This window comes from Cebus imitator, unplaced genomic scaffold, assembly GCF_001604975.1.
Source record: "Cebus imitator isolate Cc_AM_T3 unplaced genomic scaffold, Cebus_imitator-1.0 Scaffold119, whole genome shotgun sequence".
In the NCBI taxonomy this organism is placed as follows: Eukaryota; Metazoa; Chordata; class Mammalia; order Primates; family Cebidae; genus Cebus; species Cebus imitator.
The window spans coordinates 2,039,855-2,056,689 of record NW_016107434.1 but is presented as its reverse complement, the minus strand read 5'-3'; the positions used below and the strand labels follow the sequence as shown (position 1 = coordinate 2,056,689).

The 16,835-nt window shown below is 34.3% G+C and overlaps 1 protein-coding gene across 2 annotated transcripts in view; it reads right to left on the bottom strand.

The window, feature by feature from the left end:
* Positions 1-16,835, bottom strand: part of DPH6 (diphthamine biosynthesis 6) — a 196,169-nt gene that overhangs the window by 175,405 nt on the left and 3,929 nt on the right. For both annotated transcript variants that reach the window (XM_017539516.2, XM_017539519.2), the window contains exon 3: positions 12,836-13,029. In XM_017539516.2, the coding sequence (XP_017395005.1) occupies positions 12,836-13,029 (194 nt within the window). The remainder of the gene's footprint in view (positions 1-12,835; positions 13,030-16,835) is intronic.

The window sequence follows — 16,835 nt, the reverse complement described above, 5'->3', positions numbered from 1 at the left end:
TCTCCTTTTGAAATGACCCATGCTTCAGTTTACTCATACAGGAAACTAGAAAACATTAATTCCACATGTCTCCTGGAAGGCTGAATTCTCTGACTGAAGATGTCTAAAACAGACCAAGATGGCCCAAAATTAAAGGCAACAAATGTAGACGGATCAATTCAATCCAATCTATAATATAAATTTGCTCCCATTAAAAACTCTTTCACAATTGAACAATTACCATTATTTTTCTTCTCTGCATTAACTTACTAATAAAGTCAAGAAGAATTACACCCATCTCAATGCCCACTTGTAGCTACTACTTAATATTAATATACTAATGGAATGTTGTATGCAATGAAAAAAAATATGGCTTTACTAGATTATTCTGGAAGCTAGAGAATGAAGGAGAAAACCTGAGACTAAAATGAGGATGACAGGCTCTCAAATATATTGCCATTTATTTTCAAAACAGATAAACAAGAAAAGAAAAAAGAGATATCCACATTTTATAGATGGAATAACTGAATTCCAGAGGAGTAGAGTTTAACACTATGCCTGTTATAGTCTAGGAGTTGCATGGAGTCTCATAGAAAATAAAAAGAAGGAAATATAATCCTTATTCCTCTAGTTACTTACCATCTTTAACAAAACAAAACAAAACCCACAAGATAGATTTTTTTTCAAAATTCTAGTTTTGTGTATTAAACTAGACTAAGTACTATAAGAGACTTATAATGTGACATGACGGTTTAAGAAAGGAAGATATTATATTCAGTGGGGTAAATCAAGGACAACATCAGGAAAGAGATGCCATGCAAAAGAAGGAGTTGGAAAGAAGTTATTTCTGACTAAAACACACCACTATTCAGGAAAGGCATGGACCATATGGGGAAGAATGAGTTCTGACAGTAGTCTAGTTTAGACGGCACAGAGCTTCAATGTAGAATCTGAGAAAAGACAAAAAACAAACTGAAATCATACTGCAGTGTACCTAACAGATCAATGATATGCAATAAATGATGGAAAGAGAAGTATGATTAAATCTACACTTTAGAAAGATTAATCTCACAGGAGTTTGAAGGATAAGTTATAGAGGATGAAAGTCTGGAGAAAGACCAGAAGTAAACTTTAAGGGGTCAATTAATTTACAGGTCTAAAGCCAGGTTCAATCTGTTATGATGCCCAAAAGGCTATGGAACCTATTAAGATTTTATATTTTGCTTGACTTAGCAGCATATGTATAACTGCATATCAAATAATAATGCAATAATTTGAATCCCATCTATATAAATTATTATGTGAAAATATATTAATATCATAGTTTTGCTTACATCTGTGAATCCACACTAGGTGCTTTTAAGAAATAAACAGTTTCAGTTGATACGTATTTCACATAACTCTATGAAGAAAATTTTAAATGATATAAGAACAACCAAGACCAAAATTTATTAAGAATTGATTCTGATTAAATGAACCTATATTGATTATGAAGCATATTCTATACCACCTTATACAAGATTAAAGAGATGACAATGACAGGATGCCATAAAATTTAGTACCCTAGTATTTGTAATAAACAACCATCATAATTCATTTTGATTACCAATATTTCCTGGTAAAAACTATATAAATTAGCTGTGCAACCGTCAGTTTACAAGTTACCTTATATAGACTCTTTGTCACTATTTATTTAAATACCATCACCAAGTCCAATCGATCTCTCTGAAATGTTCCCTTTTCACCTTTTCTCTTGGCATTCCCTATGTTCAGGTAACCAAAACCTTTCAGATACCTAGTACCTTAGTTTTTAATTTGAATTTATCTATGGAAATGCCTATCTCTAGTCCAGTTCTTGTATTATATTAGTGATTCACCCTGATGACCACAAGAATTTGTTAAACAGTAAGAATACATAATGTAACAGCCTAGCATACACATATGTGCTTGTATGTATCTATGTTACACAAAACAATAATTAACCTACACACAAAGCACATTGATATTTTCTATTATATTCTAGGCTCTTAAATTAAAAAAAAATAGCTATCACTCATTAAATTGAGTTTAGAAAATACCACCTTAGGGGCTTTCCACCATCTGAACAATACCTGACCTGAAATTCAAGACACTCTTTTTTGGTATTAATCAACCTTTACAGACTTATTTTCTACTGCTCCTCAAACTTTAAACCCTAAATTGAATTGAACCACTCTATTTCCGTAATAAGTTTCATAATTTCCTGCTTACATGACTTTGGCTAAGAACTTTCCTTATTTTTAACATTCTCTTAGCCATCCTCCAATGCCTGTCACCTGTCAAAATCCAAATAATCCTTAAGGACATTGCATTAGTCTGTTTCCACACTGTTATAAAGAACTATCTGAGGTTGGGTAGTTCATAAAGAAAAGAGGTTTAATCGGCTCAGTTTTGCAGGCTGTACAGGCTTCTGCTTCTAGGGAGGCCTCAAGAAACTTACAATCATGGCAGAAGTCAAAAGAAAAGCAAACACATCTTTACATGGCCAGCAGGGGACAGTGAAGAGTGAGGTGTTAAACACTTTCAAACAACAGATCTCAGGAGAACTCTATCATGAGGACAGCAAGGGGGAAGCCTGCCCCTACAATTCAATCACCTCCCACCAAGCCCCTACTCTACCACTGGGAATCACAACTTGACATAATATATGGGTGGAGACACAGAACCAAACTATCTCAGGTATCAAACATAACTTGCCCATAAGGCCCTTCTGATCCCCCAAACGGGATTTTTTCACCCTATGAACTCCCCTAACCCTTTAATTGCATGCTCTAATGGCAACTATACCTTGTATTAATTTCTTTGTATATGTGTCCTACCTCTTCAGGGTCTGTGAGGGCAAAGATTATGTCTCATACATCTTTCTTTCCAATATTGGTACATTACAAGCATTGAATTTATGTTTGATAAATGAAAGAAGATAAACAGTAGTAGTATAGGTTAAAATTAACAGGAAATGTCAAAGTGAACCAAGACATTTATTCAACTCCTCTTTATTCACTCAATATTTTCCCATATCAGCACATCACAGAACAAGTGCCTATCAAACCATTTCTAAGAAAAACAAAAACAAAACAAAACAAAATCCTCACCTCTTATTTACTAATAATACCATTGCTTTTTATGACTATTTAATGATTTAGGCACTACAAATCTGCTGACTGAAGATGTTCCTAATTTAAAAGGGAAAGTTGTTATAAAAATATCAGTTCAGGATCTATCATATTATCGTGTGACCACCAATGAAGTCACCTGCTTCAGAAATATAAAACAATAAAGAAATAAAGCAATTTATGCTTATCAATCTGGATAATATATTCTCAGTCATTTAAAAAGAATATGGCAAAGAAAAGATGAACTACAGACCTAGAAATGAAGTAGACTATAGGACAGAGACTTACGCCTAGCATCCCAGACAACACAACTCCAGAAGGAGACATCTACAAAAGGGTTCTTTAAAAATAAATAGTAGCACAGGGAAACAAACAAGCAAAAAACAACAACAAACAGTCACAGGACACAGACACTAGAAATTGAAAATATAAAGAAAGAAACTTGAAAGAAAAGTCAGAAATATCCAACACACTGTAAGATATATAGAGTAGATGATAAGATAGGAAGAAATGTATAGTTTATAGAAGAAGGAATATAGGATATAAAAATAAGTCAATTGATAAATTTATAGACAGGCACTAACTCTGGGAAAAGATAAACAGAAAGGGTATATATGTGCATGTGCAGTATACACACATAATCACTGATAGCAAGTAGAGAAAAGTTCAAGGTTGAAGAGCAAAATGATTGTTTTGCCAAAATGAGGGAGTTCCATTTTCTAGGGTTTAGGGGGAATTTATAGATGAAGGGTTTATACCTGTGATACGTTTAGGAACAGTAGTAACTGACAAGTATGGTACAACATTTTATTTACAGACAGATCTTCCATCATGACTTCCTCAAGCATATTTGACTTTATCATCTGAAAGGGTCAGATACGGCACAGCCTCAATAATGCTGCATCTGGGAGTATATATGACACTGGTCAGTTCCAATGCCAATTCTTCTTGTTTAGAGTGCTGAGTCAATATTAGAAAAGCATTTCTTATGCCAAAGGACCAGGTTTAATGTCCAAAATCTTGGGAACTGAAAGGGTCTGAGGCAAGCTGTGTAGTTCTAAGGAGCCACTGGCAATTTGTACAGGGCTGTGTGCCTGTTTAATTAATGCTATGTCTGGGTCCTCCCTAAAAATATTAAGTCCATCTTATATGTTTCTCCTACTCCAAACCCTTCAGATTTGCCTCAGCGCCACCCAACAATCTTAGGTTTTTCCTTCATGTAGTGAAGTGCAAAAAGATTCACCAAGTAATTTTCCACCATAATCAGGTTTTCTAAAATGCATATACTAAAAATAATTTGGAAGAGTTTCTGTTAAGCATTTCCATAAAGTAGTCTGCAGCAGGAAATTATTCTTGGTACAGTTAGTGGTTGCACTGATAGGATGCCTTATTTTGAAAACTTTCACTATGATGCCCATTCCATTTAAGCTTCTAAATAGAAAAAGACAAAATGAATTTACCAACAGTTTTACATCACATGTCATAGTAATGTGGCTCCCTTGTATAGATAATTATATTAAATTTTTTTTTTTTTTGAGGTGGAGTCTCGCTCTGTCGTCCAGGCTGTAGAGTACAGTGGCATGATCTCAGCTCACTGAAACCTCTGCCTCCCAAATTCAAGCAATTCTCTCACCTCAGCTCCTGATTAACTGGAATTACAGGCACACGTCACCACACCCAGCTAATTTTTGTATGTTAGTACAGATGGGGTTTTATCACATTGGCCAGACTGGTCTTGAACTCCTGACCTCAAGTGGTCAGCTCGCCTCAGCCTCCTAAAGTGCTGGGATACAGGCATGAGCCACTGTGCCCAGCCTCGGTTGGATAATTTTATACTTTTTTTTTTTTTACTAAATTTATTTTAATATTCAATATTCTTTTAAGAGCCTCCATATGTCAGGAACTCTGCTAGGCACTAGAGATATAAAAATAAGCAGCACTGAGCATGTTTTTGAGGTCTTACATTCTAGCAAAAGAGACAGCCACAAAAACAATCCTAATAATTCAATGAGAGTCACAGTAGAGTTATAGACAAGCTGCTATGGAACAAACAGGAGGAAGGTAAATTAGGGCAGGTTTCACAAAAGAATATGGGGTGAGAAGGGGTTCTTCAGGAGAACAAAGAGATACACATACAGAAAAGCACAGCCAAAGACTCAGACGTGGAAAGTAATCTCCTAGAAACCTAATTAGTTCATTATAACTTGATCCCAGAGGTGCTTATGTGGGAATAGCAGGATCAGACTAGCAGGATTTCCAGGGCCTCTACTTAAAGAGCCTTCTGTAATGTTATGCAATGTATTTGGACTATATATTAATCATGGGTTATTTATGCATTTATACAAATCAGCTGCCAACAACTTGGTAGAAGGGGTGGATGGACCCTTCTACCAAGGGCAATACTGAAGGTAAGTTGATTAGGAGGCTCTCACATAGTACAGATAAAAAACCAGTAGTGGTGAGAATGAAGTCAAGGGGTCAAATTTTAGAAGTCATACCAGCATTACTAACAGTTGTTGGAGTTCTAATGGTGATGGTTGAGGAGGATGGAGTGGAGAAAGGGACTGAGAAAAAGTGGAAGTCTGGTGGTAAGGCCCAAGTTTTGACTTAGATGATGGGATAAATGATGATGCTTTTAATTATGAAAATACTGAAGATGGAGCAAGTTTGTGTAGAAAGATAACGAATAAGTTTTGAATTTGTTTAGTTTGCCATGCCTGTGGAATATTAAGGTGGAAAATCACAAGCAACTGGATATACAGGTCCTTAACTACAAGCTCACTGCTTCAGACCCAATATTCAACTGTTTGTGAAAGAAGAAAAGCAAAAGGAGGAGGAAGGAGAAAAGGAAGAAAGGTAGGGAGAGAGGGAATAGAGAAGAGATATATAAAAAAAAAGAAGAATCAGCAGGGCATGGTGGCTTATGCCTGGAGTCCCAGCTCATTAGGAGATCGAGCAGGTGGATCACCTGAGGTCAGGAGTTTCAGAATAGCCTGGCCAAAATGGCAAAACACCATCTCTACTAGAAATACAAAACAGTAAGCCAGGCGTGGTAGCAGGTGCATGTAATCCCAGCTACTAGGGAGGCTGAAGCAGGAAAACTGCTTGAACCTGGGAGTTGGAGGTTTCAGTGAGCCGAGATCTACTATTGCATTCCAACCATCAGCTTAAAAAAAAAAAAAAAAAAAAGAATCATTTATGATGGTTTCCAAGGTGAAACCTACACATTTTTAGAAAACGTGTTACCCTTTACCCCCCTGCCACGGTTCACTCTTCTACCAGCAATAGCCTGATTTATATTTGGAGATTCACCCTTCCTTTACTCCTAGCAAACGTATTCCCAGTAATTCCCAGAAATCATAATTGCATCTCTTAGTTTAGAAATGACACACAACCTAGGCCTACCCAATCAAAGTTATCTCCCAACCAAGTCTGACTCATAAATATTACAAGTCAGGCCAATTAGATTCCCAGTTAAGCTACTTAAAATGAAAACTGGAGCTTTTCCTACTACATTTAAACCAAGAATACAACTGGGAGCCATCCTCTAATTACTAGGTCCTGAGTGAGAACAGAGTCAACAGAAAGTAGAGGTGATAAAGAAACAGAAAACAAAACAAGAAAACTTGACTTTGATTATAAAATTTGGATTTTATATCTAGTTAACTTGAAGATAAACTTACTTTAGATTGCTGTCAATAATAAAAAGTAATTTTATTTTATTTTTATTAATAAGTTTATTTATGTATTTAATATTTATTATTAAAATTTTAATTTCTCAATGATTACTGACAATAATAATAAACAGAAGAAAAGAACCAATGAAAAAAGGATTGGAATTAATTTATTAAGTTAGAAAGCAGATAAAGAAGAAACCATGACTGATCAGTTGGCAGAGAGAGCCATAATCTACTGTTTGTTTGCATGGAAGAGAACAGAGCCAAGAAAGAAATCAAGTCCACACCTTCCTGAACTCCAAGAATAACAAGTGTGAGACGTGACATTGGGAAAATTCTAGAGTCAAAAACATTCACAGTCAGTTTTCCTATTGTAGTATTCTCAGATATGAAAAGGCAACCAAGACATTAGAGAAAAGCCTGTAAAAAAAAAAAAAAAAAAAAAAAAAAAAAAAAAAAAAAAAAAAAAAAAAAAAAAAAAAAAAAAAAAAAAAAAAAAAAAACACTCAAAGAAAACAATATTTCGGGAAACAAAAGATAATGTTTAAAATCTCTATTTGTAATTTAAGAGGATATAGAAAGAAAATCAAGTTGTTATTTAAAAACAATGAACAAACAAGAAAAGTTCTTGACTACTGAACACATAATTGCTAAAATCTAAAAAAATTTAACAAGAAAGTAGGGAAATTTAAAAAGGAAATCTCATAGAATGTACAACAAAAAGACATATAGAAAATACATTAAACAAAAGATATGAAGTTTCAATCTAGAAGGTCTCATATCTGAGTAGTGAGAGTGTCAGCAAAAGAGAACAGAGAAAATCAAAAGGAACAAATTATCTACTAGTGGCAGAACCATCCTTACACTGAAATTCTATTGGCTTTGCAATATTTTGTGTATCGGATTTGACATCAAGTTTTCTCCCAACAAAAAAATAAAAATGGCTATAGCAGTTTTAGGTCTCACACCAACACATCTCTGCATGTAAAGGAGAAGAGCTTATCTTCTGCCAACTACCCATCATTCTAGGCTTCTTTCTATCAGGACAAACATAGGTTAACAAAACCACCCCTGATCCAATCACTATGGCCAGAAGAATGTCATGTTCTGGTTGGCTATCACCTGGATTACATGCCTATCCCCGAACCATCAATCAGAGAAAGAGGACAAGGAATGTGTCACTACTCAATAGGGACTTAGGGAAGGGATGCAGGAGAAACCACACACAATACAGCATTACTGTGACATTTCAGTACATCAAGCATGAGACACATCATAAAAATTAACAAGAAAAACAGGCCACCTAAAAAGGAATGAAAATCACACCAGTAGTAGCAAAAAAGATAGTGTGGCGATTCCTCAAGGACCTAGAAATAGAAATTACATTTGACCTGGCAATCCCATTACTGGGTATATATCCAAAGGATTATAAATCGTTCTATTATAAAGACACATGCACACATAGGTTCACTGCTGCACTGTTTACAATAGCAAAGACCTGGAACCAACCCAAATGCCCATGATAGACTGGACAAGGAAAATGTGGCACATATACGCCATGGAATACTATGCAGTCATAAAAAACGATGAGTTTGTGTCCTTTGTAGGGACATGGATGAATCTGGAAACCATCATTCTCAGCAAACTGACACAAGAACAGAAAATCAAACACCGCATGTTCTCACTCATAGGTGGGTGTTGAACAATGAGAACACATGGACACAGGGAGGGGAGCATCACACACTGGGGTCTGCTGGGAGGGACTGGGGAAGGGACAGCAGGGGGTAGGGAGGTTGGGGAAGGATAACATGGGGAGAAATGCCAGATATAGGTGACAGGGGGATGGAGGCAGCAAACCACCTTGCCATGTATGTACCTATGCAACAATCCTACATGATCTGCACATGTACACCAGAACCTAAAGTACAATAAAATACATATATATATATATATATATATAAATATATATATTTTTTTTTTAAAAAAGAACCATGGAGCAATGCTGTCAATGATTTCAGGAAAAATGGCTTTCAACTTAAAATCCTAAATTCAAAAATCTGGAGACAACAGATGCTAGAGAGGATGTGGAGAAACAGGAACACTTTTACACTGTTGGTGGAAGTGTAACTTAGTTCAACCATTGTGGAAGACAGTGTGGCAATTCCTCAGGGACATAGCAATAGAAATTCCATTTGACCCAGCAATCCCATTACTGGGTATATATCCAAAGGTTTATAAATCATTCTACTATAAGGACACATGCACATGAATGTTCACTGCAGCACTGTTTACAATAAATAGCTAAGACCTGGAACCCAAATAACCATCGATGATAGACTGGACAGGGAAAATATGGCATATATACACCATGGAATACTATGCAGCCATAAAAAACGATAAGTTTGTGTCCTATGTAGGGACATGGATGAATCTGGAAACCATCATTCTCAGCAAACTGACACAAGAACAGAAAATCAAACACCGCATGTTCTCACTCGTAGGTGGGTGTTGAACAATGAGAACACATGGACATAAGGAGGGAAGCATCACACACTGGGGTCTGTCGGGGGGAAAAAGGGGAGGGACAGGAGGGGATGGGGAGTTGGGGAGAGATAGCATGGGGGGAAATGCCCGATATAAGTGATGGGGAGGAAGGCAGCAAATCACACTGCCATATGTGTACCTATGCAACAATCTTGCATGTTCTTCACATGTACCCCAAAACCTAAAATGCAATAAAAAATAAAATAAAGCATAGCCTGCATATTAGAAATTTAATAGATAATGCAGTTTTGTCTCAAAAAAAATCCTAAATTCAACCAAATCAATAAAATATGAGGGCAGAATAGGAACATTTTCAAAATGTAAAGATTTCAAAGTACCCTCTCTAAGATAATTTCTTTTTTTTTTTTTTTGAGATGGAGTTTCACTCATGTTACCCAGGCTGGAGTGCAATGGCGTGATCTCGGCTCACCACAACCTCCGCCTCCTGGGTTCAGGCAATTCTCCTGCCTCAGCCTCCTGAGTAGCTGGGATTACAGGCACGCACCACCATGCCCAGCTAATTTTTTGTATTTTTAGTAGAGACGGGGTTTCACCATGTTGACCAGGATGGTGTCGATCTCTTGACCTCGTGATCCACCCGCCTCGGCCTCCCAAAGTGCTGGGATTACAGGCTTGAGCCACCGCGCCCGGCCCGGCAATTTCTTAAATATGGATTATATTGAAACTAAGGAATGAACCAAGAAAACGGAAGACATCACTCCAGAAAGTAGCTCCAACCCAGCAGACAGAAAGAATACCTAGATATATTTCCTATAGAGATACAGCACTTATATGTATCTTTCTGTAACTATTACACTGTTCACATGACTTAAATAGAAAACAAACAGAATTGGAAATAATGATATTTTCAGGACATAATACAATTATCTACTAAGCTAATTAAACTAGATAAGAACTGAAGTTATATTTCAATAGTAAAGAAATTCTAAAGAAACGATTAGCAACATGAAAAATATTTTGCAAACAGCTTGAGACACATACCTCTAGCTGTCACAGTCACCTGCTAATTTATTAGACAAAGGCTTATTACATTTCTACAAAATAGTTAAGAAACCTGTAACTCTACAAGTTCTTCCAAGTCCTTCCTACTTTTTTTTAGCAATTAGTAAATTAAACTCTTTGCAAAAAGGAACATCTATTCAAAAATCAGTCTTCATATTTGTGGGGAAAAATGTTACAAAAACAAGACTTATATGTCCAAGTTGCAAAGCTGCAACCTGTTATAAATAAATGTTTAAAATAAAAATAAATCTAAATGCTTTCAATATTCCATTAATATTCAAAGAATTTAAAAATGCAGTTCTTTTTCTTAGAACAAGACTAGCTTGAAAAATTATAGCTTTTCTAGATTCATTTTTTTCATAATTACTCAGTTATTCATTAGAATATGTAAGACCTCTATTGTAATCTTTGCACCAGTGTTTCATAAATGAATTTAACTATAAAAACCTAGTTATACAATCTGTTCCATAAAAGCAACATATTTCTGATATTTATGTCCTTAAAATATCTTATAGTAAAATTAATATTTCTACACAGGAAAAGATGGAACTATTTAGTCCCAGACAACTTGATAACATATCTTTCAACTATAATTATCATGTACAAACTTCCAAAGCAGAAGTTGTCAAGAATTTAACATTAGCATTAATTTATGTCATAACTGATGGTTACCATAAAGATAATAATGGTAAAGCATCCATTTCTCCAAAGACAGCATGGATGGAAAGGAAAATTTCTTCTTAATTATTGCTAATCTTCCCATTTTTAATTAGATTTTTTATTAATAGTAATTTATTCTCTCTCCCTTTCTTGGAGAACTGTTATCAGGGAGCTTCTCCAAAGTGATCAAGTTTGTGATTTTTAAGAAACCCAATTACTTTATTGTGAGTCTCATCATTTTATAATATTGTTTTATATTAAAAACTTAATGTCCAAATTCTTTGTATCTTGAAAAAGAAATTTTGAAAATGCAGGATTTGCACTCAGTATTTAACACTTCAAAGTGAATACTGTCAAGATCATAATTGCACCCTTATGAAGACATGACCACTAAAAGTGGAAATCTTTTAACCCTTCTACCTTGTTTGACAATCAAAATGTTTACAACATGTATCTTCCCAGAGGAAAGAAAGCAGATCCTTGTGATTTCCTTTCAAAAGTATCTACTTCTTTTGCTATCCATAACTAAGTAGGAAAATTTTGGAACTACTCTAAGGGTTTTTCCTATTAGTTTCTCTTTAAAATAAAAATAAAAATGTTCTAACATACAAAATAACTATTTTAGTCAAACAAATTTTAAAAGAATTTCAGTGCTTATATTTTTCATATAAAAATCCTTAATTAACTTTTGATTTGTATGAAACTCAAGTATGTCATTTAAGTAGCTACTTGAGACTAGAAAATTTTCATGACACAGGTTCATGAGGTAACTTCTGAAAAAAACTGAACTTCTCTGAAGAGTGAACAAGTGAAATGCAATGTCCCTTTGTAGAAGAGGGGACAGAAATCTTCTTTCCTTTCCCTGGTGAAAAATTGTAAGACATCCAAGAAATACTTCCATGAATTCCCTATTTCATCAAACATGCCTTATATGAATCAACGGTAGCTGACTGAGTAAAAATTCATACTTAGAAGAATACTGAACTGTATTCAAATAGTTGCTATCAATAAGAATGAAAAGATAATTGCATAACATAAAGTCATCCTTATTAATTACCATTTACAGAGTATAGTAACTATTAGATATGTGAGCCCCACACATTCCCTCCTAGAAATTATTGAGTGCAAAATGGCTACCAAACTCTTATATAATGTGACTTATGCATTAAATTCATACCTCTTCCAGATTTACGCAAGGTTCAGTCTCTCATTTTCTCTACATCTACTTGTTACCTTATCAGAAATGTCTTGCTTGACCACCATATGTAGCACTACCTCCATGGCTACACCCTGCCATCATGTGCTATCTGATTCTGCTTCATTTTTCCTCATAGTACTCTTCACTATCGAGCATTTTATTTATTTGTTTTTTGTCTATCCTCTTCCACTACAAAGTCAGCTCCATTAGAACAGGCCTTTAACTTATGTGTCCACTGCTCTATCCCCAGTGTCTAGCACAATATGCCAGGCATATAGTAGGCATTCAAAAAATATTTGTCAATAAAGTGATTAAATGGCCATAAGTGCTAGTCTTTTTTTCCTTAAGAATAGAAAACTTAATTTAATATCATTTGATAATCCTGTATGTCAAACTATACCAAGTCTTATTTCTAAATATCATTTAATATAAAAGCACACTATGATTTAGAGTTTTTTTCTAACCAAAAAGGACAAAATATCCTTTTAAAAAATAGTTTGGCTACTAACAATCGTAAATTATTTATTACTAAGTAATTCGGCAAATGTAATTTGCTAAAGTATACACTAAATTCAATACATTTAATTGTTTACTCTGCATACCTTAACAAGTTTCAAAAGCTCATAGAGATCTTCAACCTCATCACCTTCACATTTGGTGTACACTTGTCTTGTATCCAGGCTCCTTCCTCTTATGGTTCGGCGATAGAGGGGAAGAGCCATTGCTTCTGCATACAAGTCAATGGCATGGTGACCCACTGTTTGATACATGTAGCTATCCAGTTCATCAGACCCCACTGCAACAATTAAAATGGAAATAGTTAGCAAACGAGACTGAAAAATAAAGTGGATTTCAAAGCCCACTCAAGTTTTACTGTTTGAAGAGTAGTCAACACAGAACTTAAAAGCTTACTATACTATATTTCTCTGCATTTATGTAGTGAAATAAAAACATAAGAATTGCACATTTGTCTGTAGTTGAATCTAGTTCATATCAGTCCTAATCATCTCTACCACTAACTATAAATACAAATATACTCATACATAAATTTGTTATACCATATACGGGTAAACATTTAAAGAGAAATGTATCCAATAAATTTTGATTAATTTATTCAGTTAAAGATTTTTATTACATACATGTGTTTACAAATCATTCAAGATTATTCATGAGGTCATCTAGACTTGTAGAAAACCCTTTCTTAATTAAATATCTACTTAGTTAATAAGTAATAAATATTGGTAAGAAAAAATTCAGATATATTTTATATTCAGATATTCAGTACCTTATAATAAAACATATTATATAAATTCAATATTGTTAGAGCATTAGAGCAGTTACAAATGTGCATAGAAACATGATATCTTAAGCTAATCAACAATAGACTCAGTTGTTGTCACAAGATTCACAAATATCAATATGGATAAAATATTCAAAACAGATGAGTCACATCAGACCTTTTGGTGATATAAATGAACTTAGAAATATACTGGAATAGACCTTTTAATCTCATAACTTTACTTTCTAGAAAAGGAAACATAAATAAATACAAAGATTATTTGCAAAGATATTTATCACATTTAAAATAGACTACACATTATAGCATATTCATATAATAAAGTACTATGCACCCATTAACATAATGTTGAAAAACATTTTCTAAAGTATGTTCTGTGGAATATAAGTCCTCTAAGATATTAATAGGTATGGGATGATAAAATGATTTAAGATCAAACAAGTTTATAAAACATGGAGATAAAAAGTGTTAAAAGGATGCCTGTGGCATAATTCTTCCTAGGCTAACTAATACTCATTCAGGTACTCCAACAAGAGCAGAGAATATGAACCAGCTCTCAAATGTATCTATCCACAGAACACTCACATTTAATGAGGGTATTTGTGTTCTAAAGACATATGAGAAATTTTATTGTAGAATAATATTTAATGATATAGAAAGTGTTCACGAAATACTATTAAGTAAAAAGAAAAAAAAAGAAAAGTTACAAAGTAATTATTTTGACATATACCTATATGTGTTTGTATGAATATAACCCAAACAGGTTCATGCTTTCCATTAAATGTGAAAATATCCTATCAAAATGAATGAAAAATGATAGTATAAGTGCTCCTTCAACAATCAAAATCATCAAAATGTGCTACCCCATTTTGGCTCACAGGTTTCTGAACTCACACATTAGACTGGCTTCCTTCAGAATATTACTCACATTGTTATTATAAATGTGTCTACTCCTGATCCCAGTAGGAGGTAGAGAACATAGCCAAAGTTACCTAAAAACCTTTCAGCCCTCTCTCATCTCAAAGTAGATTAGATCTTTAAATATATTCATTTTAAAGGATATTGTTACAATCAAATCAATTTATTCAAAGAAATGTGGGCTTCTTGGCAAGAAACATTCTGATGTTAGTATAGTAAGTAAAACATTTCACAGGCTTCAAAAACCTAGAAGATAATTTTCCTTAAGGCTCCATTTACTCCTAACCACACTGTAACTTTGATTAATGGAAGCTACATAGCAACAATAGTGTGAGATCAAATAAAACCAAAAGGCTCCCCTGTTGCCTGAAGCAACTCAATTAACATGCCACAAAAGTTCCTACTACAAATAGAAAGAGATGGTTTTGTGAATTTTATGACAAGCTCACATTATCCCCACTGATGGGAATAAATTCCTTTTCGGACTACCCATTGAAAACCCATAACTTTCCTGGACACTGGAGTCATCTCTACAAGTCACTCTTCACTAAGGTTCCATTTACAACACTCTTAAGGGGAAAAGAAGTCATTCAGTGAATTGTTCAATAATCCCCAACTTCCTGCTGATTTTCATCAAGATTAGCTAAACCATCTCCATCTACCAACTCACAGCCATGTTTTCTTTTACAATTACTATTGTTTCAACTACCTTTTTCCAGGCTTTTTACTTCAGAATATTCTAATTCCATTTACTACTAAATTTTTTCCCACTAACAATATTCTAAACAAATGTCTCTATTCTACTGAGAGGTATAATTTAAAGATAAACTTTGTCATTTTACCATCCTGCTGGTGAACCATGAATACAAGAAAGATTATATACTAATGGTTCTGTACAAAGTAAGTAAAATAATTTATGTGAAAGCTGAAGATAGAAACTCCAGCAATGGAAATTATAATATAGCATGTATGTATTATATACTATATATAAATATCTGCTTTTTAACTTCACAAGACAGCTTAAAAGTCCCATTTGCCTCCCTGGTCACAAGGGGTAAGAAAGCTTCTTTCCTTTGGTAAACCTAAAAGGAGATTCTGCCTCTTCTATTATAATACAGAAATTGGAGTGCAGCTCCTACTCATCCTCAAAGAATTTTCTCTTTCTTAAAGTTGGAACTTTTTCAAAAATCTTCACTTCTAAAAAAAACATCTGTTACTTATCAATTGCAACACAAAATCCAAGCATGTGCATTTACCTCTGACTCTCTGTGGGACATTTCCATTTCTTCCTATAAAATACTCCTAATCTCTATCTTTCTATATGATTTCCAGCATTAATTAGGTCTTAATCACAGAAGAAAAGAAAATTCAAATATCTGACTGAAATAACTGCTCATGATTCCAGGGTTAATTCACATTAGTTCATTATAGAGCTGTCCACCAATCAACTTTCCATGAACTCCTACCAGAGGCACAGCGCTGTCCCAAATGAGGAGGAGCAATAACAGGAAGATAGAAGATATGACTCTCCTCTCAAGAACCTTATAATCAATCTATTTAGAGATATAAAACAAGTATTTAGTGCTAGATTCCAATTCAGCTAAATTTACAGAATGCCTACTTCATGACAGGAACTACGACTGATGTTGTCACATATACTACTCATTTAATTAATCTTAAAATAACAGCAGTGCAAAACCATGGAGCCTGGAAAGAAAAGGAGATAAAAAGATTTTACTAAAAGAGTCCTGCGAGAAGCAGTAATACAAAAGTCACACGAGTGCTAACTTTTTCTCCCTTACATTTTAGCAGTTAATATCTGTAGTTTCATAGGTATAACACAAGAGCATCAAAAGGCAAATTAGTGAATATATTTCTTTTTCTCAAAAGTTATAATTGGAAATTTTTCAATTGGGGAAAAAAATGAAAAAAGTAGCCAATATGAGCTCTGTGAATTATGTGTGGATGCCGTTGTTACCACAGACAAATGAAAAGTGGAAATGTATTGCTTTACGCTTCTCTCAAGTCTCACATTTCTGGCTTACATCTAAATAGGTAAACTGTATCGTTTTAATAATAAAATTTATGTATCATTTATCAATATGTGCCTTACTTCTCAAGCCCCTTGAGGCATGAAACTATACCTTATCTACCTCTATACTGCCTACAGCACTTGGAAATGTGGTGGGGTAAAATGGCAATGTACTTTGAAGTGAGAAAGTTTAAGTCTTAGCTCTACAAGTTTGTGCTAGTTTACCTCAGACAGACTCTAAGCTTCAGGATCCCTATCTATTAAGATTCGTAATGCATCTCTACAGAAGTTGGTTATGAGAATTAAAAAAGAAGTAAGTCCAAAACCTAAAATGCAATAAAATAAATAAATGGGG